At 43.3% G+C, this 23,902-nt stretch overlaps 2 protein-coding genes across 2 annotated transcripts; one reads left to right on the top strand and one right to left on the bottom strand.

The window, feature by feature from the left end:
* Positions 1 to 1,020: 1,020 nt before the first annotated feature.
* LOC102713000 (eukaryotic translation initiation factor 1A) lies at positions 1,021 to 1,769 on the top strand. The gene has a single exon (XM_006656000.3). The coding sequence runs from the start codon at positions 1,139 to 1,141 to the stop codon at positions 1,571 to 1,573; it is 435 nt and encodes a 144-aa protein (XP_006656063.2). The 5' UTR covers positions 1,021 to 1,138; the 3' UTR covers positions 1,574 to 1,769.
* A 2,803-nt stretch (positions 1,770 to 4,572) lies between these two features.
* On the bottom strand, positions 4,573 to 11,633 carry LOC102712456 (RNA-binding KH domain-containing protein RCF3). Its single transcript, XM_040525450.1, has 8 exons — positions 10,736 to 11,633; positions 7,619 to 8,068; positions 6,526 to 6,774; positions 6,032 to 6,253; positions 5,591 to 5,670; positions 5,411 to 5,519; positions 5,203 to 5,329; positions 4,573 to 5,117 (listed from the first exon to the last, which is right to left on the bottom strand). Exons 1-8 carry the CDS (start codon positions 11,465 to 11,467, stop codon positions 5,092 to 5,094), a joined length of 1,995 nt encoding a protein of 664 aa, XP_040381384.1. The 5' UTR covers positions 11,468 to 11,633; the 3' UTR covers positions 4,573 to 5,091.
* Between the last annotated feature and the right edge of the window lie 12,269 nt (positions 11,634 to 23,902).

The raw sequence follows: 23,902 nt of genomic DNA, 5'->3' as shown, positions 1-23,902 counted from the left end.
AACCAAAGAAAACAAATAGACCTCACTAGAAGAGCATAAAGAATATTGTGTATAAAAACATTCTCGACCAGTAGGTGAGGAATGATTTTGTAATTATTTATGTGTTGTGTAGAATATGAAGTCCATTGAAACAACAAGGTAGAATATAAATTGTTAATGCAAAAATTGTTTATAATTTAGAAATAACGACTATCATTTATATTTTTAAAGAAAAGACTGAGCAAATGGTACGAACATGGATAACTTATATTGCATTTTCAAGGGGCGTGTCAAGGGAAACAAAAACGATTTTGGCCAAACCAAAGAAAACAAATAGACCTCACTACAAGAGCACAAAGAATATTGTGTATAATGACATTCTCGACCGGTAGGTGAGGAATGCTTTGTAATTATTTATGTATTGCGTAGAATATGAAGTCCATTGAAACAACGAGGTAGAATATAAATTTTTAATGCAAATAATTGTTTATATTTTAGAAATAACGACTATCATTTACACTTTTTAAGAAAAGAACTGAGCAAATAGTAGATATCATGTGATGATAGCTAACATATCAAATATGGTAAAGGGCAGTATCGCACGTACCTACTTCTAGCACATCTAAGTATATATTGTTTTGTAACAAATGGATGATAACTATCATATTTTTATGATCACGTCTGAATCGCTATTTGTGTCATTCTTGCTAAAGTTACTCATGCTAAATTATATTTATCAAATATATTAGTGCAATTTAGCGTTAGCATCAATATATATTACTGATATACGTGTCTACTTGGACAGTCGTATAAAAGCAGGTTTCATGATCGGAATCGGGACGTAATGCGGAACGGGAACTCTCTCGTCCACCCCACCGACCGTGTGGGCCCCGGTTATCTCCTAGAGAGCCGTCGGGACACGCCATCATGGTAAGCCCATCGCATCCGTCCATCTCCCTCCAACCCTAGATCCGACGGCCAGAAAACCCCCTCCGATTCTCGCCGTCCGCTTCCACCCCCACTATATACGCCCAGCCGCAGCCCAGAGAAACCGCATACCGCACCGCCACCGCTCCCAATCTCGATCGAAACGCGAGGGTTTCGCATCTCTCGCCGCCTAGCTTAGGAGGAGGGGGAGGAGGATCCGCGCCCGCTAGCCATGCCGAAGAACAAGGGTAAGGGAGGGAAGAACCGCAAGAGGGGGAAGAACGAGGCGGACGACGACAAGCGCGAGCTGGTGTTCAAGGAGGACGGGCAGGAGTACGCGCAGGTGACGCGGATGCTCGGCAACGGCCGCTGCGAGGCCATCTGCGTCGACGGCACCAAGCGCCTCTGCCACATCCGCGGCAAGATGCACAAGAAGGTCTGGATCGCCGCCGGGGACATCATCCTCGTCGGCCTCCGCGACTACCAGGACGACAAGGCCGACGTCATCCTCAAGTACATGAACGACGAGGCCCGCCTCCTCAAGGCCTATGGCGAGCTCCCCGACACGCTCAGGCTCAACGAGGGCGTCGACGTCGACGGGCCCGAGGACGGCGGCGACCACGACGACTACATCCAGTTCGAGGACGAGGATATCGACAAGATCTAAGCTTTTTATTTTTTTCTCCGCATCTACTATTATGTTCTACTTAATAGTTATGTGGTACTATGTGGGCTGGCTGTTATGGATTGCTGGTTGCCGCTTTCATTATGGTTATGGTTTGAGGTGGTTAAATAATTGTTGGATTTCGTAATTATTCCAGTACACATGCATACATGCTGCTGCTGCTGATGGTTGTGCTATAATTGGGGTGACTTCTGGTTCTCCGACTGGTTGATTTCGCATACTTGAAGCCTTGAATGGTACGATTGATCGATTTCGACTGTAAACTGTCTATAATTGTTGGTTGGCCTTGAAGTTCTTTTTGTGCAAATGGTTGCTATTTAGACCTGATAGATTTTCTTTTAACAAACGGGGTGATTACAGTCGTTAGACATACATTTGATCCTATTAGAAACCACTCATCTTTTATTTTTCTATTGCTGGTAGAAATACATATGATCTAAATAGAAATCATTCAAAATTTCATGACTTCAATTTCAGGTCAGTCAATATTTGCTGATTATATATTCAGATTACAATGATACTATAGTGATGGGCATTACTTCCCTATTTGTGTGACACTTCCATGTTTGGATTACCATTCATCTTCCTGCAAGCATCAGCATCAAATAGGTTGTGGTGTAGAGGGATGCTGTTTGATGCTTATCTCCTTCACAGTGTGCTTTGTAATTTTTTGACACACAGGCTTGTTGTTTCTCTGGTTCTACTAAAATGTGTGATATGGCGGAAGATGTTGTAAATACATCAGTTTATTAATATGTTTACCCTAAGCTCCTTCAATGTAGCATATGTCGCTGTAACTTGCAATTAATGTTGTAATTTGTCTTAGTTTTGTTGGTTTTTGCTTTCAGGGCCAAACTGGGTTGTCTATAATCTGAGATTTAGCTCTTTCTGAGATATTGGGGACTTGGTCTACTATGAACTTTATGTGGTGCTACTGGCCCTGTGTTCTGTGCTTCCTACTTCTGGACTAAGAGTAGGGTGTGCTATTTGTTCAAAGAGTTAAGACAGGAAATAAATTGTAAATCTTACACGGATGCCTACTGAATCTGTTTCCAGTTTTGACGCAATACAAGATTTAGGTGGCTGAATATCTATCGTGCTTGTGCAGTTGTGTAATTAGTCATGTATTTTTTCTTCGTGGTTGATTACTGGTTGATTCACTGTCAAGGACTTGTGTTTATCATGCTTGCTTCACCTTTAGGACTGCCTGACCTACCTACCATATTTGGATTTGGTAGCTGGCAATGCTAATGGTTTATCATCAAGACTGATATTACCTTTACCTTCACTTCATGTTATATAGTAAGGTTTATCTTTATTGAGGTTAAGCTACTCGTGCTTCTAGTATGGTGGTAAGGGTTTGAAGATGGGATTTTTTTTTTTCTCTACGCTGCAAAGGATGGTGTACCTATTTCTTTGTGTTCTTGTGTTTTTTACTTGTGCATGCAGATGATCTAACTGTTGCCAACTTTGCCATATAACCACATTAAAATAAACTGTTATTTTTGTGAGAACTGGATCCAATTTTGTTTTTCACTCAAGTTGGCAAGCTCGGGATGAATTTTTTTTTCATCTTTACCTGTCTGTTTATCAACACCTTATTCAGGGTATCATGCTGTAAAATGTAAAAATTCGGATTGAAATAGTCAATAGGCGACATGGAAGTGTAATGATTTACAGGTACCTTTTGCGATATTACTCTTATCTGTTTTATATTATGTAAGCGTGCAGATATGAATTAATGTATATATGTTTATATATGTATCCATATAAATCTCAAAAAATTAGAACACCTTGTTATAATTGTAAAACAGGGGTATAGTGATAATCTGTATACATGGAATGAGTTGCAAGTGGTACATTTGAAAATGGGGGTACCTTAACATTGCTATCTCTTTTCATAATCTCTCATAGCGGAATAGGAGACTTCCTGATCCTGATTGGCTGTCAATTTCAGCTGCTTACTGGTTAATACACACGGTTCCTAATATTGATTTGCAAAACCAAGTCAAGGGACAGATTGACTCTCCGTTGCAGTGTATCGGTTGATATCAACAGCTACGGCATGCCACAGTTTGCTGGCCCACATGCAGTAAAACTTAATTTGCTCACGGTACCACAACAAATAAAGCAATGTTTACTATCCATCTAAATAGGCCCTAAATGAGTCACGGTTAAGTGTATACTTTGGTGCCCAATGTAAAAAAAAACAATGTTCTTTAGATGCAGGATGAAATAAGTTGACGAGCCAATGTCTATGTCTAGCGTTTAAACAGTATACGCAACGTTTTAGATGCATTAGACGAATTAGACACATTAGATGCCGTCTAAATGATATGCACTACGGATATATACATAAAATTACATGATAAATGGTAGCACCGATCAGATTTTTTAGTTCTCAAGTCAATCAGGAGTGACAAACATAAAAGCAATCGAAATAAATAGATAATATACCGATAATCGCATGTCCATGATGCCTTGATTAAATATAGCGGTTAATCATATTTTTATGTTGACTCAAACATGATGAAAAAGATCTCAAGCTCACCATGCCAAAATTCATGTATCATCAAGAAACAGGTCTAGACGCATATTACACCGACTAAACACACCCCGTGCTCGTCTAGAACACTCGTCTAGACTGTTTTTGACCGTCTGCAACCATCTAGACACGATTTATGTCTAGAGGTAACTAGGGCACTAGGGCTTAAACTAAACATTAGCCCGGCAGCCCGGCATCTTGCGTCTAAGACGCTAGATGACATGTGTCTGATAAATATTGCAAAGGAAAACCAAAAAGAAAAGAACAAATGTTTAATAATGTATCTCCGTTTCAACATATAAAGTATATTTTATTTCATTACGAGAAGAATTTTACCAACAATTATTCTATCATAATATAACTTTTGTGATGCAAAATTATTTTCTTTTGATTATACTTTTATCACATAAACGATATATAAATAAAGTGATTATTGATCAAAGTACTATATCTCTTAAATGAGATTGTCTGGTGGTCGGCATGGATAGGTTGGATACATGTTGGCAAGATAGCAGCTTTCAGGCACAAAATGACTTTCAAGTTCCGAATCAACAATAAAAGAACAATATATACTATTAAATATCCCTACCTATCTATTGAGCATCTGCTCGCAGCATAAATGAGAAACAAAGTCTATAACCTAAAACATGGTTAAGAACTACACAATTACTAGTGCTTTTACACCTCGGCCAAATAAGCAGTATCAGCGCTACAAGGTAGGGTGATTGCAAGAAACTGCATGCCTGTTTTAGAACTTGAACAAAATACATGTTGGCAACTTGATGGTAGAATTTCACAGCTTGGATAGATGGTCAAAGCATACCATAAATGAACATTTTTCCCATGAATAATCTAAATCAGCCAGAATTCATGCTAACAGAGGTTAAAATACCTCACACGAACTTCGATGCATTACACCCTACTGAACATACAGCGTACGACTCGTGCCTCCAATTTAGCCTGAAGGAATGTCATCTTGGACTGCACAATAGAAAGTGGGAAAGTCTTACATCGTTTCCATTCTGACAATATGAAAAAGGAACAAGAATGAGAGAAATAAACTCACTGCTAAGAATAAATCCCTGAAGCAGGCTCTGAGCTTTGTCAGCCTGCTCAGGGGTACCAGATATTCGAACAACCTTTTCCGTGACTTCGGGCCTTTCATCAGCAAGTGTGACAGTGGCACCAGACATCTGTGACCAACAAACAGTTTAGAGGGTAATAATAGGCTGTCTGCCCTTTGCGCAACTAAAAAAAGACAGAATATACAGAACCTCGCTTATTTGAGCAAGCTTGCTTCCAGCTCTCATAGTGAGGCTTGCAACAGCACTCTTTGGTATGACAACTTCTAATGTGCTTCTTGTCACTAGAGGAACAGCAAATCTGACGGAAAAAGAAAATAAGGTGGTCATGTAAAAACCAAACAGAATAAGATGGTAAAGATTCAAACCTACCGTTTTGCAGAACTTTGCCTCATATCGTCATTAATGTTGCTCCCTTGCTCAAATGACATATTTGCACCGCCTCCGCTGTCCTGAGATATCAAAAATGGCATATATTAAGTCCAACTCTAAAGGCTCCAAACAATGGCTAACTTTATGCAATTACAAGAGCAATATGCATCAAAGTTCAAATATTTAACATCCTACAGCACAAACTTTTTTGCATATATTCCAACCCTTTACGTCACTGCCAAGTTTTGTCATGCACTTTATGAAAGGAAACTTGAGGCCAAAACTGAATGGCCCACAAAGATAAGAGGCCAGGGGTAAAAGTTAGAGAAAATTTTCATACATATCACAAAAGTTTTGTCAGTACCAACAAATAATAAGATTTTATATAAATGTTTTTTTTCTGTATGGACTGGAAAGGAAATTGAAGTACTAAAGAGATACCTTCGAATTCCATGAAGCTGGGACATGGGCTTGTTGGTAGGGTGGCATTGAAATATCATTTCCCTGGTATAGTCCTTGAGGTGAGCCTTTTGCTGGAGAAATGGAGCCATGAACCGGCATGCTAAGTTGGTTTGGACCAGGAATCTCGCGGTACAAGTAACTTCGTAATTTCGAAGTTACTTGCACAAGAGCATTCCGTGCAGCTCTAATCTCTCCTACAATCTGCAAGAACAATAATGAGCTAAACCACAGAAATATGGGAAACGAATTTTAAAAAATCATTTATGTGTGCAACCAAGAATATAGCAGTAAAAAGAAGATAGCATGCCTTGATTTGAACACAAATTCAAGTCAGAAGATAGTTCAACTCTAGCTTGGCTCAATAAGAAAAGAAGCAAACACATTCTAAATTGCAAATATATGGTGGGTCTCTGCCATATAGTTAAATCCTTAAGACAGCAAAAATGAAGATTCTTCTGGGAGTGAAGACAGACCTGTATAAGCTCATCAGACTCTAGTGCACAAGATGGAAGAGCTCCCCTTGGTAATATCTGTACATTTGCATTAGTCTGTCTCTGTATATCAGATAATGATCCATCCCTTCCCTCGAAACAAGAAATTTCACTTGAAGGGACAAGTAACCTTGTTGTGATAATGTTGTCTTTATCAGGACCAAGGTCTACAATATGAGTTTGGATGTGTAGCAATGCTTCCTGAGCAGGGAAAAGCTCATGGTCTGGGCCCTATAACAAAATTGAAACATGTCAGCAAAAGGGCAAAAGGGAGAGGGGAGGGGTAGCGAACCCAAATTGCAGTGGCAACAATGATGGTTGATACAAATAGTAGCAAAATCCCAACAAAAAGAATAACACAAAGGTTCAAATAAAAACATCATAATTGAGGCCAAACTGAGGTTACATGCAAGTAGGCACCGCTCTAAGCCTTCTCTAAATAAAGCCTAAGATCTGAATATTGACTATGGTATAGGTATTGGATAATCCAACTAGCTAAAATTTTCCTGTTTCATTCACGTAGGTTAGACAATCAACTTACTTTACTACTTAAAAAATTGGACTGCCCAATCTAGCTATGCAACTTTAGATTATTGAATCAATGAGTAGATCAGTAGTATCTCTTACGGGAAAAGGACTAGCCATCTGGCAAAGATAACTTTGTATCTATATCTATATTACTCTAAAAAGGAGTAGTAGTTCTGATAAAAAAAAGAGTTGTGGTGGTGGTGAATCTGCCACCACCCCAACACCAACTCCCATTTTTTAAGGCGGTGGCAATATATACATGAATTAATATAAAATACATGCAAAATGGTAGTAATAATGGGTTAACGATCATTTTCTTTAATTAAAAACCAGTTGAAACACACAGGCAATATGCTAGTACAACAAAATGCTGCACATCGTAGCATTGTTTGTTAAAGCGGCAATTGTACCTTCGAAAAACCAACAGAAACTGTAACCCCCACCCCCTCACCCCTCGCAGGGGCGCACGCTATAACTTACAATTTTTCACATAACAGCAGTAGTATGGAGAGTGTTACACTAAAAGGCATAAGTGAGTCTGTATTACCTCTCTCGATGTGATGATTATGATCCTTTCGTCAGAGCCATCAATAGAATCAGTAAGCCTAACATCAACACCAACATCTTCCTGTAGCATATCTATTACTCCATCACGTGTTCCAACTAAACTGTTAACCTTGTCATTTGGGCAAAGAATTCGAAATATGATGTCATCGTACGGAATTTCAGGATGGTCATTGATCTTGCTGCCATTGGAATCAAACTCATACCCTGGTGGCTCCATGCTAGTATTATTTCTAATTTGATCAGGTCGGCCATAAGGTTCTTCATATGCAGGCATCTGCTGTGCACCGAAGTATTCGTCATCTTGAGGAAATCGATGCTCTGGTGAATTCATCCGTCCACGAAAGGGACCACGATCACGGTGTAAGCTTTCTTTTAGGCGATCAGTGATTATCGCTACAGCCTTTTTAACACAATTACCCTCACCAACAACCTGTAACATCATGTCATGACAATAATACACAACAGTGAGAAGTGTGTCACAGTTAAACAGGACTCTCAAAGGGGATGCCATTTATCCTTTCATGCATCTATAATCACAATTGCAATATATGTTAAGAGATATAACTTTATCACGTACTCTCTCCATGTTTTAATAGATCATGTTTTAATAGATCACGCCGTTGACTTTTTGTTATACCTTTGATCATTCGTCTTATTAAAAAATATGTAACAATTTAAGTTATAATTAAAATATGAATCCAATCACAACAAAATGAATGATGATTACATAAGTTTCTTGAATAAAACAAATAATTAAACGGTGTCATCTATTAAAATACAGAGGTAGTATCACTTATAACCTAGCTCATTTCAGATCATCAGAGCAGTTTTCAAACAGCAATCTAAAGCTCTTTTTTCAGTCCTATTTAAAGTTGACATGAGAGAGTTTCATCCATTCTGGAAGACAAATCTGGAACTGTCAATCTTTAGTGTACACATTCAACCAGTAATATTTGAATATAGCCTCAAATAATAAGTCGTTCCATATACATCAGTGAGATCAATAAACCATATACGTTCAGCATAGATTATTGTTATATTTATTTTGATGCAAGCACTCAGCATTAAGCAAACATAACATTGATAAATCCTCATAAACCAAGCAAAGACTAATTTCACAAAGTGGTATTAAGTCAGTTCCATAGAGGAACCAAAATCATTAACCTATCAAAAACTGGCTAGTTTAAATTAAATATGTTTGTAAACAAAGTTGAAGCTAAATACCGCTGACCAGATTTCATGTAGAAAGTGTAAATCAGTTTCGCTGTGTTGCTTGCAACCAACTACACAGTTAATGAACTAACATTGTGACATTAAGGGCCATTTTGGTTTTATGCCCTACCATGGTTTGGCACTACGAATATTTTGGTATAGTATTAATTCATCTAGTATAGATTTGGCAAGTATTAGCTTCGATCCAAGAATTAAGAATATACTATTAAAGTGACCAAATAATTGGTAGGGCAAAATTTGGCTTTAAACCAAAGCAGCCCTTAATCAGATTATAACGCCAAACTCAGTCTCAAAAGAAGCTAAAGATATGAACAGTAAAGAGATTAATGGTAAGCAACATCATATAAACAAGTTAACGAGACAACGGTCTAGAACCAGTTCACGTGTACTAGCAGTTCTTGAGGACATCTTGGAATGACGGCCATAGGTCACCATAATTGTGAGAGCTAGTAGGAAAGGTAGTAACTGGAACTTGGAACATTTCCTACAATTTTCAGATATATTTGGAAAAATAATATCAAATTGTAACGCAATATTTTCTACCACTTATGCCCAGTAAATAAATGTTGCTATGAGAGATTAGTTCTGTGCAACCAGCAGTCGCAACAACTTGCAAGCTGTTTCTGATCTGATCCTAACACCCCCCCCCCCCCCCCCCCCCCCAACAAAGCCTGCTCTGGTCCAGGAACCATGGCAGCATGTCCAATAGCATGCACATTGTCATTCCCAAGTCAATGGAAAACAGAAGGGATGGAGTATGCCCAGCCTACGTGCCTGGCAACAGCACCATGGTTGGGTAGATGCCATCACCCCCATGACACACACACAATCAGGCCGTCTCATATCCCTTCCGTAAAATGTGTTTGCCTTCCATTGCATCAGTTGCCATCTGAATTTGTTGCCACATATTGACTTTCTTGAGCTATTGACATCCAGAAAGCAGCTTTCACCAAAAACTGGCCATGGCGACAGTGCTACCATCCAAAAATCTTTGGCGTAGGTAAGCTGCATACGTGATTAATTTAACCAATGAGTTCAGTTTCGTCAGCCAAGAGTGGCATGGTTCGCCCCCTCCAGCCAACCCCCCCCCCCCCCCCCCCCCTCAACAAAAAGCAAACAAAAAACAAAGAAAGCAAACCTTGATGGCATAGTAACACAGACTGCCTGCAAACTTGTGGAACTTTAGGTGATATTAAAGTAAACCAAGAAAGGTAGGTAATATATTACTAATGCAGGTATCTTTCAATGCTATAAAACCATTTTTTGTTATATATGCTTATGTAGATTTTTGCCTTGTCCCGCTTTTAGCTTTCCTGCTTGATTTGTGGTTGTTCTTAAGCCATTTTTTTTTTACCGTTTGCATCTGGCTGGGAATATCCAGGTTCGTTCTGGAAATTATCCTCATACATACACATTTTAGTGAAACAAATTTGCTCAATAACCCAAAGCAAAGTGACTAATCATCACCATATCAAGAAATTTCATAAGGAAGAACTTTACAAACTCTTCAACACAGCAGTACTCGAATGCTGAATTCTAGCATCCCAAGTATTGTCCAACATATAGCATAATCAGTGTTCACATAGACAGTAGTCGCTAGTAGGAGCCTAGGAGGGGTACCTACTGACTAGCGACTAGCGATCAAGCAGGAACTAGGCGGCGACTAGACTGTGGCATGTTGCTGGCGACTAGCAATTAGTCACCACCTAAGAGCATAATCTGTTTAGCTAAGTTTTGCTTCCCCCCTTTATGTGTACACTAATATAACTATCAAACCATGTGATTATACCCATAATTCCAAGTTATTGTACATTGTCAAGTAACAAATGAATCTTTTACCAGATTATTACAAGCAGCAGCATACCTGTACAACCTCCTCCGATAATGATACACACCGCGGCGTGTGCTGGTCGCGCGGCAGGATCCTGATGTGCGTTTTGGTCTCGACCCTCATCTGCTCAATGATCTTGCCACCCTTGCCAAGGAGGCACCCAACATGGAGCCGCGGCACAATGAGCCGTGTGGTCACCTTTCCTCGGTCACGGGCATCCTTTGCCCTGGGCCCATACTCCCCATCCTCATCGCCGTCGTCGGGTTCCGTCTCCAGGATCCGCCGGTGCACCATAAGGAGCGCCTCCTGCGCCGGCGAGAACGTCGGCGGCCGCCCATCCGCCTCACGCCGCGCGCCGTCGGCCGTCTCGATGACGCGGACCGCGTCCCCCGGGTAGGGCGGGTGGACGGTGACGAGCGCGTTGCTGTCGTCCCGCACCTTGGCGATGAAGCTAGGAGGGAAGCCGTAGGCCTTGGACTGCGGGCACTGGATGCGGAAGGAGGTGGTGAGGCCGGGGCCCCCGCCACCCGCCGCCGCGGAAGAGGAGAGCGAAGAAGGCGGCGGCGGTGGGGGCGGGGGCGGCGCGGAGTCGGGATTCAGGAAGCCGCCGCGCCGGTCGCCTCCGCCGCCGCCGGGGGGCCCGCGGCGGTTGTAGCTGGTGTTAGGGTTCGGGCCGCCGCGGCGTTCGAAGCGGGGCTTGGAGCGGGGCGGCGGCGAGTCCTGGTCGTAGTGGTAGCCGCGTTTGGAGGAGCGCGGGCGATCCATCGCCGGATCCCGAGAGCTCTCGATTCGTTTTCCTCGTTCGATTTTGGTCCAAATTCCGGTTGATTTGGTTTGATTCCTCGGTTCGGATTAGGGTTTAGAGCGCCATGGATCGGAGGCACCACCCAGGCAGAAGCCGGCAAGTGGAGGAGGGAGCGGTATATGTGTGCTATTCCCGATTGTGCGATGCCGATGCGCTCAGGTCCGAGTCGAGCTCTCAACCAGAGAGCGTATAGGTTGGTCTCTTCGTAGATACAGATATTATTTTAACGTTTCTGTGCGCATGTTTTTTGAACTTTTAGATGGTATATTCTTTTGATGAAAAGTTTAGAGCGATGCTATACTATAACAATTTTCATACTATGATGGCGGTTCAACATATGCGTATGCTCAGCGCACCGTGAGTCTTACGCCGTCCGTGCCAGTGCCGTGTGGGCCATTTGATTCATACATGGATTGTACGAACATGTTATACGCGAAGCTATTTTCAAAAGTTTATATAGATGTTTATCATCTCATAATTTATAAGTAGATAATCTCATTTTATCATAGCCATAATGGGGTGTTTAATGTTTTCAAGACCGAGTATAATAAGTGACATAAAGTGGGTTCAAAAATTATCACATCATATTTATACCAAGAAAGAAATTGGAAGAGAATAAAAACAGATTGTAGATTTGAAGCTATCAAATTCTAACATAGTGTGGGTACGTGAGATAGACCATATATTAATAATACATAAGTAATATAAGGCCACCTCCCATGAATCTCTATAAGATATATTATATATTTTTTAATTTTTAATAGAAGAGAGATAAAAGCTGAGATAGTTTCTTACACATATTTTAATGTCAAGTGAAAATGAATTGTAGTGTCATTTGTATTATGAGTTATTTGCTAAGAGCTAGACTATTGAGAATAAGTTGTCTTTTAGAATATTTAGAGATATTATGTTATCATTATTGTTAAAGGTGGCCTAAATCGATCATATACTAGTTCTTAATAGTTCTTAATAAGATAAACATATTTTGGAGTTAGTAGGTAGGTTTTTTTTATTAACCTTCCTTGAACAACAACTTCTGTTCGAGTAGCTCTGGCTGAATTTTGTCATGTCAACTTGTTGAACTTCTTTTTAATACACTCTCCCGTTCTAAAAAAACATACCTATACAAACCATAGAAACTAAACACCTCCGCTCTTCCAGATCATAATGTATTCGTTCCTTATTTTCTTTAAAAATCCCAACGTATTTGTCCCCTACTTTATTAAACTCTAATGCAATAATTGTTTAAAAATAAAGTCTTTTTACAAATAGAAGGAGCTAAAATGAACTTTTTTAGATGGTGGTAGTACTATGGCCCCGTTCGGCAACCCACATAAGCTATCTAGATTCTCTCATTTTCCACGCGTATGCTTCCCGAACCGTTAAACGGTATACTTTTTGCGAAAATTTTGTATAGGAAAGTTGTTTTAAAATATCATATTAATCTATTTTTAATTTTTTATAATTAATTAATCATGTACTAATCTATACTATGTTTTTCGCACCAGATAACTTACCTCAAACCCCCATCAGAACGAACGTGGCCTATAAAGTGTTACTTGTTGTATTTATAACTACTATATACTATGGGATGAAAACGGTTCGGAATCTTTCCGGATTCCGGACCAATTTTCGGAAATGGAAATTGTCAGTCAGAAATTTTTTGAAATTTATCGGAAACGGAAACAGATTCGGAATTTTTTTCTCGGAGACGGAAACGGATACGGTAAGGGCACTATCCGTCGGAAATCGGAATGGGTCGGAATTTTTCTCGAAAACTTTCCGGAATTTTTTTTGGACTTTTTCTGCAGGCCTATATGACATAAATTCATAATATCAACCAAATGGTCCAGTCCACTTCAGCAAGTTAGCCTTAAGTCCTTAATCAAAAAACATATAAAATCACTTTACTTTGTATCAACTTGTATGACACATATTTTATTTTATAATATCATATGTGAACTTTTATAATATGATATGTGAGCTTTTATAATAATATGTGTGATTTGTATTTACTATAATAATTTGTAAATTATAGCTTTTATTTGGTATTTAGACAATCATTAACAAGTTGACTTAGGAACTTGGTTGCAATGGTAAAAATGTTGTGGTTAGTTGCTAATGTTTGAAATTTGATCCATTGTTTTAGAAAAAAATTGAAACATCGGTTTGAGAGTTTTTATAATACGATAAATATCCGTTACCGTATCCGCTCCGATACGAATTCGAGCCGTTTTCGTATTTGATAATATTTGATTCCGTTTTCGTATCCGAGGTTTCCGATTTCGATTTTGATTCCGAAAAATATGGAAACGGAAACGGTAAAGGTGGCTTCCGACCGTTTCCGATCCGTTTTCATCCCTAGTCTATATATACATGTGTTTCACATTATAAAATATCTTGTTCCTTCTTAAATTTATATGGATATGAATGAATCTGGACACATGACATATTCATTGATCATGACCAAAGATTTCATAACATGGAACCGCTGGAGTACCTTTGCCCTAACTGATTTTTTAGCTATCGTATTTATATAAATGCAAAACCATAAAAGTAAAATATCTTCTAAATTACATTGCAACAAGATTTTAATTAAAGATAAGTATTGTTAACATATCATTTACATTATTTATGCAGATTACTAATATGTAGGCCCTTTGGTCCCATCATATTCTTTTTCTTTGAGATAAAGTAGAGAGTTTACGGTGAAGTTGTGGTAGATTCACCACCCGCACCAAAGTATATATTTTTCCATTCGTTTTAAAAATATAGCTAGTCCTAGCATTTAAATTTGCTAAAAAATTAGAGAAAAGCTGGAGAACGGGATACCGTCCCACCGCCGGGTTGGTATAGCCGCATGTGCAATGCACCAACGCCAGCGCGCATGCAAGGCATTAAAAAAACTAATTAGTACTACGCTAATCAATCATATGACTGATTAACAAGTAGGCAATAGTTAGCTAGCTCTAGGACGAACAATGCTTGGCACGTCTTTTTACCCTTCTTATTACTTTATTTGCTAGAGCCATTGCTCCTTCTCATGGTTACTACTGCAATTTGTTCATTGGCCAGAGTAGAGATTGTCCCTATACAACTGATTTCATTTCTCCATCGGTAATATACCCTGGCCACCAAAAGCTTGCCTCCTACTTATTGATGCTGCTAGCTGGCTATACACCTTAATTACATACTAGTTAACTACCACTACGGCATCCAACAGATGATATGCTGATTATACCATATATCATTGGAAATATTATACTACGGGATCATGTTTCAACAGGATCCGACTACGCACCGATGGCAATGACCTGCCCTTGTTTCTCTCTGTCCCTGAACACATGCCAGAGGCCACACAGCCTGCATGCGACGGGCTTCGCCTGGAGCGGCTTCACTGTGGTGCCCGGGAGGTAAGCTCCCTCGACCTCTGCTGTCCTCCCCTTCCGCTAGCTGCGGCGGCGACGACGACGACTACGACAACAATGACGGCAGCAGGTTGGAGCAGCTAGCGGCGGTCGACGACAGCTACGGTGTCGGCGACGACTACGACAGCTGTTGTCACGCCCAAAAATTTCTCAGACGAATTTCTAAACTTAATTGTGTATTAAAATTCCTATCCAGAACCAGCCAGGGTAAAAAAAGACAATGTTGATTACATAACTATCGTTCTTAGAAACAACCGAAAATAACACTTAATCTAACGGAAATGCAGCGGAAAGAAAAGTAGACTAGCTCCAACGGGTATGGCTCTAGTTCACAGGCAAAGCTTCGACGGTAGACCAGCTCACTCCTGAGAGTCTTCTCCACCAGACTCAACTTCTAACTCTGAAGGGGAAAAGGGGCAAGGCTGAGTACAAACCACCGTACTCAACAAGTAGCACGGAAAAGAGGGGAATAAATGATGCATAGGGACCACTAAGGACAAGCTAAGGTTAGTTGCAATAAAGCAGCAGTTAAACAAATAACAGAGATTAAAATGAATAAATGTGATTGAATAAATTAAAGGATAAGTAAATAACAGTTGTAACATACCACAACACTGTCCAACGTTACACCACGTTGCAACAGGCCCAACCACTACTCAACGTTACACCATGTTGCAGTAGTCCCGAGTGAAAACCAGTTTACTCAAGTTATTAAAGGTTCACTAATCACAGTGAAGCTGGGAGTTCGCCCGTAACCATGGGCACGGCTATTCGAATAGGTTATACTCTGATCAGAGGTGTACTACTGTACCCACAAGACACGACTCCACTACATTGAACGTGCGCCGACATACCACCATGGTATATCGGAAAGGAGATCGTGATAGGACCCGTCACATAACCCTCCCTATTTAATCGCACCGCACTCCAGGTTTCACACCCTCCTTTACACCAAGTCGGGCAGTCCCCTCTTGTGCCTTGGTAGATCCGGAAGCAGCAGAGGCTTTCGTTACACCACGATTGCCCGTCCATACTCCATCACGCCTACCCTTGCCTTGGTACGTCAAATAGTTCGAAGCCATGCTTCAAATCCCACCTTACCCATTTCGGCATGTGGTTAGCACTAAATTACTTCTAGGGTTTCATGTGAACCGGTCCTTAATTGCCATGGGTGTGACTCTCAAAACCATGCACCCACAGCCCACCATTATCAATATTTTAGTTGACATTAACCCGAACCGGGTGATAAATCATTATTACAGCTATTCAGAACTAAGCATGATTAAATGTGATCCCATGAGCTACTTGTTCTAAGAACGGCTAAGCATTATCCTAGGCCTAACTCTAATCAAGTTACCCCTGGTCCACCATGAATAAAGTTAGATAGTCAACGGCATAATAATAAGGATTTCCCAAAAATAAATACAGTAAATACTTTAATTAAAACAATGCATGTTTGAATAAATAAAGCGGGGAATTTTCAATAATAGGTTCAATATGATCAAAGATGAGTGCCACTTGCCTTGCTCTGGCCCTGGGGTACTTCGGCGACGATCTCGAAGTAAACTGGCTCTTCGGTGGGGTCCGAATCTAAGCGACAAAGCACGAAAATAAATAAAACAGGCACAAATTCTACTGAAACAGCAAAAGAAAGTATTTTTAATGGATTCTTGACAATTTTATGAATTTAATGAAATTTGAATGGACCTAAACGGAGACTAGATGAATTACTTATGAATTTTAGAAGTTTTTTGGGTTTTTAAACTAAACAGAAAAGTCCTAAATTAATTATTACGCAATTAATGGGGCTGCTGACGTCAGCGAGGAGAGAGGAGGCGCTGATGGGTGGGGACCACCTGTCGGTGAGGGAGAGGGGGAAGGAGGGGCTGACACGCGGGCCCGGGGAGGAGAGAGAGGAAGGAAGGGGCGGTCGACGGCTGACGAGTGGGACCCACTCGTCAGTGGCCCAGAGCAGAGGAGGAGGGGGGAGGCGGCCTCGGCCTAGAGGAGAAGGCGACGTCGGCGACGAGCGAGCAGCGGTGGCGGGCAGCGACGGCGCGGCTCGGCGACGACCACGACGCGATGAGCGCGGCGGCGATGGCGCGACCGACGGCGACGACGGAGATGGCGGCCGCACTAAGAGGAGGGCAACGGAGGACGGCGCCGGCTCGGGGAGGAGGATGGCGCCGCCTCGGCAACACATGGAACACGTCATGGATTCCGGCCATGTTAGCAGGGAGTTCTAACTGATACGCAACTTCTCCCCTGCGTTCCACTATTCGGTATGGTCCCACGAACCGTGGTGCCAACTTTCCTTTGGTCTGAAACCGGTGTACTCCTCGCAAAGGTGTGACGCGGAGGTACACATAGTCACCTGCTTCGAAGGCTAAATCCCTTCGACGATTATCTGCATAACTTTTCTGTCTAGTTTGGACTGTTTTCAACCTTTCACGGATTATTCTGACTTTTTCTTCCGCCTGACCTAAAACTTCAGTCCCAAAAACTTGACGTTCTCGGGTTTGATCCCAGAAGAGGGGTGTACGACACTTCCGGCCATACAGAGCTACAAAAGGCGCCATCTGCAAACTGTCTTGATAACTGTTGTTGTATGAGAACTCTGCATACGACAAATTCTTATCCCAAGTTCCACCAAAGTCGAGTGCGCAAGCTCTGAGCATGTCTTCAAGAATTTGGTTTACCTTTCCGTCTGACCATCTGTCTACGGATGATAAGTTGTACTGAAATTCAGTTGGGTCCCCAATTCTTTCTGTACCTTCTGCCAAAATTTCGAAGTAAACTGACTTCCTCGGTCGGAAACGATCTTTTTAGGTACTCCATATAGACACATGATCCTAGCCAAGTAAATCTCAGCTAGTCTTTTCCCTGAGTAGGTAGTGTGAACTGGTATGAAATGGACGACCTTCGTCAATCGATCAACGATTACCCAAATCGAGTCGTGACCGGCAACGGTCCTCGGTAAACCAGTGATGAAATCCATCCCGATTTCTTCCCATTTCCATTCTGGAATCTGAAGAGGCTACAACAGTCCTGCTGGCCTTTGGTGTTCTGCTTTGACTCGTTGACAAACATCGCACAAGACGACATATTCTGCAATTTCTCTCTTCATACTGACCCACCAAAACTTTTTCTTGAGGTCCTGATACATTTTGGTACTCCCGGGATGAATAGAGTACTGGGTTTGATGAGCCTCTTGAAGTATCAACTCCTTTAGCTCCTTGTTATCCGGTACACACAACCTGTTTCCCATCCAGATTGTTCCATGTTCGTCTTCTGAAAAATCTCGAGCTTTACCAACTCGCATATTTTTCTTTAGTTCAGCTATCTCCGGGTCAATTGCTTGAAATTGGCGAACTTGATCCACCAATGTGGGTTGCGCTTCTAGGGCTGCCACAAAACCTTCTTCGACTATACCCAAATTTAGTCGTTCAAAGTCCTGCTGTATCTGTTCACAAACTTCCGTTGATACAACGGCATTACAGCAATTCTTCCGGCTTAAAGCATCTGCAACTACATTTGCTTTGCCCAGATGATAATGGATACTTAAATCATAGTCCTTGATCAATTCCAACCATCTTCGCTGGCGAAGGTTCAAATTCGGCTGTGTAAAGATATACTTTAAGCTCTTATGGTCCGTATACACTTCACACTTGTTACCAATTAGGTAGTGTCGCAAGATTTTTAGGGCATGCACTACAGCTGCTAGTTCCAAATCATGAGTCGGGTAGTTACCCTCATGTGGTCTCAACTGACGAGAGGCATAGGTAACCACCTTTCCTTCTTGCATCAGCACACATCCAAGCCCTGATCTGGATGCATCACAGTAAACCTAGAAGTCTTTCGTTTGATCTGGCAAAATCAACACGGGTGCTGACACCAATCTTTGCTTGAGCTCTTCAAAACTCTTATCGCACTCAATTGACCATCTAAACTTTTCTTCCTTCTTCAACAGCTGAGTTATCGGCTTGGCTATCTTTGAGAAATTCTCAATGAACCGGCGGTAATAGCCCGCAAGTCCTAAGAAACTCCTGAACTAGGAAACCGTCTTAGGCGGGGTCTACTTTGTTACTGACTCCACATTGCTAGGGTCCACTGCTACACCCTGAGCATTGATCACATGACCAAGGAACTTCACTTCACGCAGCCAGAAATCACACTTGCTGAACTTGGCATACAACTGGTGTTCTCTTAGCTTCTCTAGCACGATCCGCAAATGTTGCTCGTGCTCTTCTTCTGACTTGGAGTAGATAAGAATGTCATCAATGAAGACAACCACAAACTTACCTAGGTATTCCATAAACACCTTATTCATGAGATTCATGAAGAATGCCGGGGCATTAGTAAGTCCAAACGACATTACCGTACATTCATACAAGCCGTAGCGAGTAGTGAATGCCGTCTTGAGAATATCTTCTTCCTGAATTCTCAACTGGTGATATCCTGATCTCAAATCGATCTTGGAGAAAAATTTGGCTCCTTTCAATTGATCAAACAGATCATCAATCCTTGGCAGAGGATACTTATTTTTGATGGTGACATCGTTCAAAGCACGATAGTCTACACACATTCTCTTAGTTTTGTCCTTCTTCTCAACAAAGATAACCGGGGCACCCCAAGGCGAGGTACTCGGTCGGATGTAACCTTTCTGAAGCTGCTCATCCACTTGCTTCTTCACTTCTGCCATCTGATTAGTTGCCATCCTGTAGGGTCTCTTATAGATCAGTGCAGTTCTTGGTACCAAGTCGATACGGAACTCGATCTCCCTTTCTGGCGGCATCGTTGTGATATCATCTGGGAATACCTCCGGATACTCACAAACCACTGGTATGTCTTCCAACTTCTTCGGATCTTTGACTGTTTCCGAGGGTTGCTCTTCAGCTTCCATTTGATTCAAACAAGTCCTAATTATTATTGACTCCAGTGACTGGTATGTTACAACTTCACCACCTTTACTAGTTAGGGTAGACGCTACGCTTGGCACAATCGATCACTCCTTGATATTTGGTAAGCCAGTCCATTCCCAAAATGACATCTAGGTCGTTGGATTCAAGAAGGATGAGATTGGCTAGGAAGGATATCCCTTGGATTTCTATGGGCACATTAGGGCTATAAAGGTCCGAAAACATACTACGCCCTGGAGTACTAACCCGCATCGGGTTTCTTAACTTTTCCCTTCTTAACCCAAGCAATCCCACAAACTTCCTTAAAATAAAAGAGTGCGTAGCACCAGAATCAAAAAGTACTATAGCAGGTACGGAGTTGACAGGAAACGTACCTAGTATTACTTCTGGTGCAGCCTGTGCTTCTTCTGCGGTGACGTGGTTCACGCGAGCTTGCACGAACCTCTGCCCGCTACACTTCGGCTTCGGGCACTTGTCGGCGAAGTGGCCTGGGTCGCCACAGTTGTAACACACTCCAGGCTTTGCACCTGCATCCTTCCTAGTTGGAGGAGGTTGAGCTGTTGGTGGAAGAGCGTTCTGTTGTCGGGGAGCTGGTGCTGGAAGAGCACGCTGAGGTGGAGCATGTTGGGACGAGCCACCACTGTAGAAGTTGTTGGGGTTGTAGGGACGATGTTGGCGGACAATAAAGGTCGATTGCCCGTGCTGCTGATTCTGAGGATGGGGGCCGGTGTGGAACCGGGGCTTCTGCGAGTGCGGCTGGTTGGTCCTGAACTAGGAGGCCTTTCTTTTCTTATCCATCTGGAGGTGCTGGTCCTCCTGACGGATGGCCTTGTCGACCAGCCTCTCAAAATCAGCATAGTCGCCCAAGAGCAACTGCTTCTTCAACTCGTCGTCCAAACCTTCGAGGAATTTTTCTTGCCTTTCGGCGTCAGTGCGAACATCCTCGGGGGCATATCGCGCTAGGCGATTGAACTCATGAAGGTACTCTGTCACTGTCTTGGTACCTTGCTGCAAAGCGCGGAACACACGCTTATTCTGTGTGACTATCCCATCAGGGATATGAGCTTTGCGGAAGTTAAGACAGAACTCCGCCCATGTCACTTCTGTGGTAGCGGTGCGGGTAACCAGGAAATTATCCCACCAAGCAGAGGCGGGACCCATCAGTTGATGTGCAGCGAAGGAGACTTTCTCCTGGTCAGTGCACTACAGTAAGTTGAGCTTCTTCTCAATAGCATGGAGCCAATCATTGCCTCCATGGGGTTGGTAGTGCTTGAGAAGGTCGGGGGATGAACACGGAGAAACTCTGGCAACTTGGACTGCACTGGGGTGGTCCATGCTGCTGTTGGTTGTTCTGGTTCTGGTTTAAGAGCTGTTGTACCACTTGCTGGTGTTGCTGCTGCTGTTGTTGCATCTGCTGCATCATGAGGATGAGCATCTGTGTCTGGCTAGCGAGGATTTGAGCAAGCGACGGGTTCTCTGGTGGAGGAGGTGGGGGAGGTCCTCCGGTGATGGACTGGTCGGTGTCGCGGTTACCGTTGCAAGTGTTCACCATCTGCAGGGGCGGGAGGGAACAGAAAGAGAAAGGAGAAAAAAGAAGCGGCTAAGCAAACAGGGGCTTTATTTAATTAATGAACTGTAATTGTCTTGCTTAAGAAACACACTTAAAACCACACAACTCCTGGCGGTACAACCATAACCCCACTACTGCTATGGTTCACCACTAGCCCCAAGCGAAGCAAGCCTAACACACCAAAACTAGCACACAACGACTAAGAACGAAGCTAAAGGTGATGTCTAGGGCACGGAAGGAGAGCGACGATCGACGGCAGGAGACAGGTCTTCTTCCTCGTCTTCGGATCGACACCTAGAGTTGTTGGGGAGACCGTCTTCATCTTCACCTGAGGCGGACTCACTGCTGCTAGAGACAGTGAGTGCTCCATTGCGGTTTCTTGCAGCGTTGAAAGGGGAGACACCTTCCTCGGGCACATGGGTCGGGGAGGTTGGTATCATCTGCATCAGTGGTCTTGGTTCATCCGGGGCACCGGGGTAAGACTGAACTCTTGGTGGCCCACGGGTTCGCTTCCTTGCCATGGTGCGAAGCCTTGCACCACCAGGTTCCGGGAGTCCTTTAAGTCTAGCGTTCTCCTTCTTGAGGCGATCAATCTCATCTTGCAGACGGACGATCTGGGTGAGCTTGGCGTTGTTCAAGGCCTTGGACGCTTCGTGGAGGTTATGATGCATCTGGTCGAGGCCTTGCAGCACTATGCATATCCTACCGAAGGTAGGGTCTTGCTCACTCCGGGCAGACCGAAACCTACTGACCATGGAATTGGGTCCACGACCAGGGTGATACCGGTAAGCCGAATGCCGAAATGTCAGGTCATGCCTGGCCCTGAGCGTTGTCATCAGACTGTAGGCGGCCTTCTGGCAGGCATGCTCATGCGAGCCTCCGGCTCCTTCTGCTTCCAAGTTAGGTAGGTAACCGGGGATTCCGTGTAGCTCCAACCTGACTCGATAGGGAAACTCGCCTTCGAGAGGGTGGATTGTGGTGTACTCCGGCTCATAGGGGTATGCTGCCGTGAAGGAGACTCTTGCCAACTCTGCCACAAATCCAGCCATTCCAAATCCACGATGGTACAAGAGGTGGTTGGCCATCTAAAGAACACAAGGATTTGGAATCAATGGATGCAAAATTTTGTTTCAAGATAAATAAACCATAAAAGAAACAAAGTAAATAAAGTTTTACCCGTAAATCAATTTACTCACGCTTTTCAACCAAAGGGATTTTGTCTTTTTAAATGACTCCCGCTTTTAAAAAACACTAACCCATTTTAAAAGCACTCTAACTTTCACAAACAATGCACAAACATGAAAAGCAGAGGGCTCTTAGGGTTTCCATTGGGCTGATCCTACGGTCAAAGGAGGCTCTGATACCAACTTGTCATGCCCAGAAATTCCTCACACGAATTTCTGAACTTAATTGTGTATTAAAATCCCTGTCTAGGACCAGCCAGGGTACACAAAAAGACAATGTTGATTACATAACCATCGTTCTTAGAAACAACTGAAAATAACACTTAATCTAACGGAAATGCAGCGAAAAAAAAGTAGACTAGCTCCAGCGGTGTCACGCCCGGAGTTTCATCCCAAGCCTAAAATTGTAAAAGAAATTCGTAAATAACAATTGGCTTAATTAACTCAGGAAAAATCCCTCTAAAAGAACCTAATTTAACTAAATCGAGGCTCGCAAATCGACTGACAGGATTTAAATTTAAATTGCAGAAGTATAAAATTTGGCCAAACAAATTAATTTAAAACTCGGCAAAAGTGGGGTTTTCCTTTTTCCCTCCTTTTTTTCCTCTCTTTTTCCCTTCCTTCTCAAATTGGGCCAAAGTCCAATTTTCCTCCCTCTTTTTTTTCTTTTTCTTTTTCTTTTTCTTTTTCTTCCCGGGCCGGCCCAGCCGAGCCGGCCCACTCCTCCTCGGCCAGCCCAGCTGAGCCGGCCTCCCTCCGCCCGCCAGCGCGCGCCCCGCCTGGGCCGCCACTCGGCCCAGCTCGCCGCGTCGCCCGCTCGCCAGCGCCGCGAGTCCGCGCCACCTCCCTCCTCCCGTCGCGCCACTGACAGGTGGGGCCCACCTGTCAGTGACCAGGTTTCGCCAGCGCCCGCGCCCGCGCAGCGCCGCGCCGGCTGAGTCCGCCCCGCCCCGACTTCTCCGCGCCACCGCCCCGCCGCAACCCCCCGCCGCCGCAACTCCCGCCACCGAGTTCGCCGCGTCGTCGACTCGGTCTCCACCGGCCGCTCCACCCTAGCCGGCGTCACCACCCTATAAAATCCCCGCGCCGCCGCCCCGCCGCAACTTTCCCCCTCTCCGCCCGAAGCTCCCCTCCGTCGCCGTCAGCCGCTGATCTCCTCGTCAGCCGTCGGACGTCGCCGCCCACCGGCGTCACCACCGCCGCCGCTACCTCGCTGACCTCCCGCCGGCCTCCGTCGCGGTCGGTGTGCACCCGAGCGTCGTCGCCGCCCCTTCGTCCCTCCCGCCGCCGTGCC

Source organism: Oryza brachyantha, chromosome 6 (assembly GCF_000231095.2).
Source record: "Oryza brachyantha chromosome 6, ObraRS2, whole genome shotgun sequence".
In the NCBI taxonomy this organism is placed as follows: domain Eukaryota; kingdom Viridiplantae; phylum Streptophyta; class Magnoliopsida; order Poales; family Poaceae; genus Oryza; species Oryza brachyantha.
This window is presented reverse-complemented; position numbering and strand designations above follow the sequence as displayed.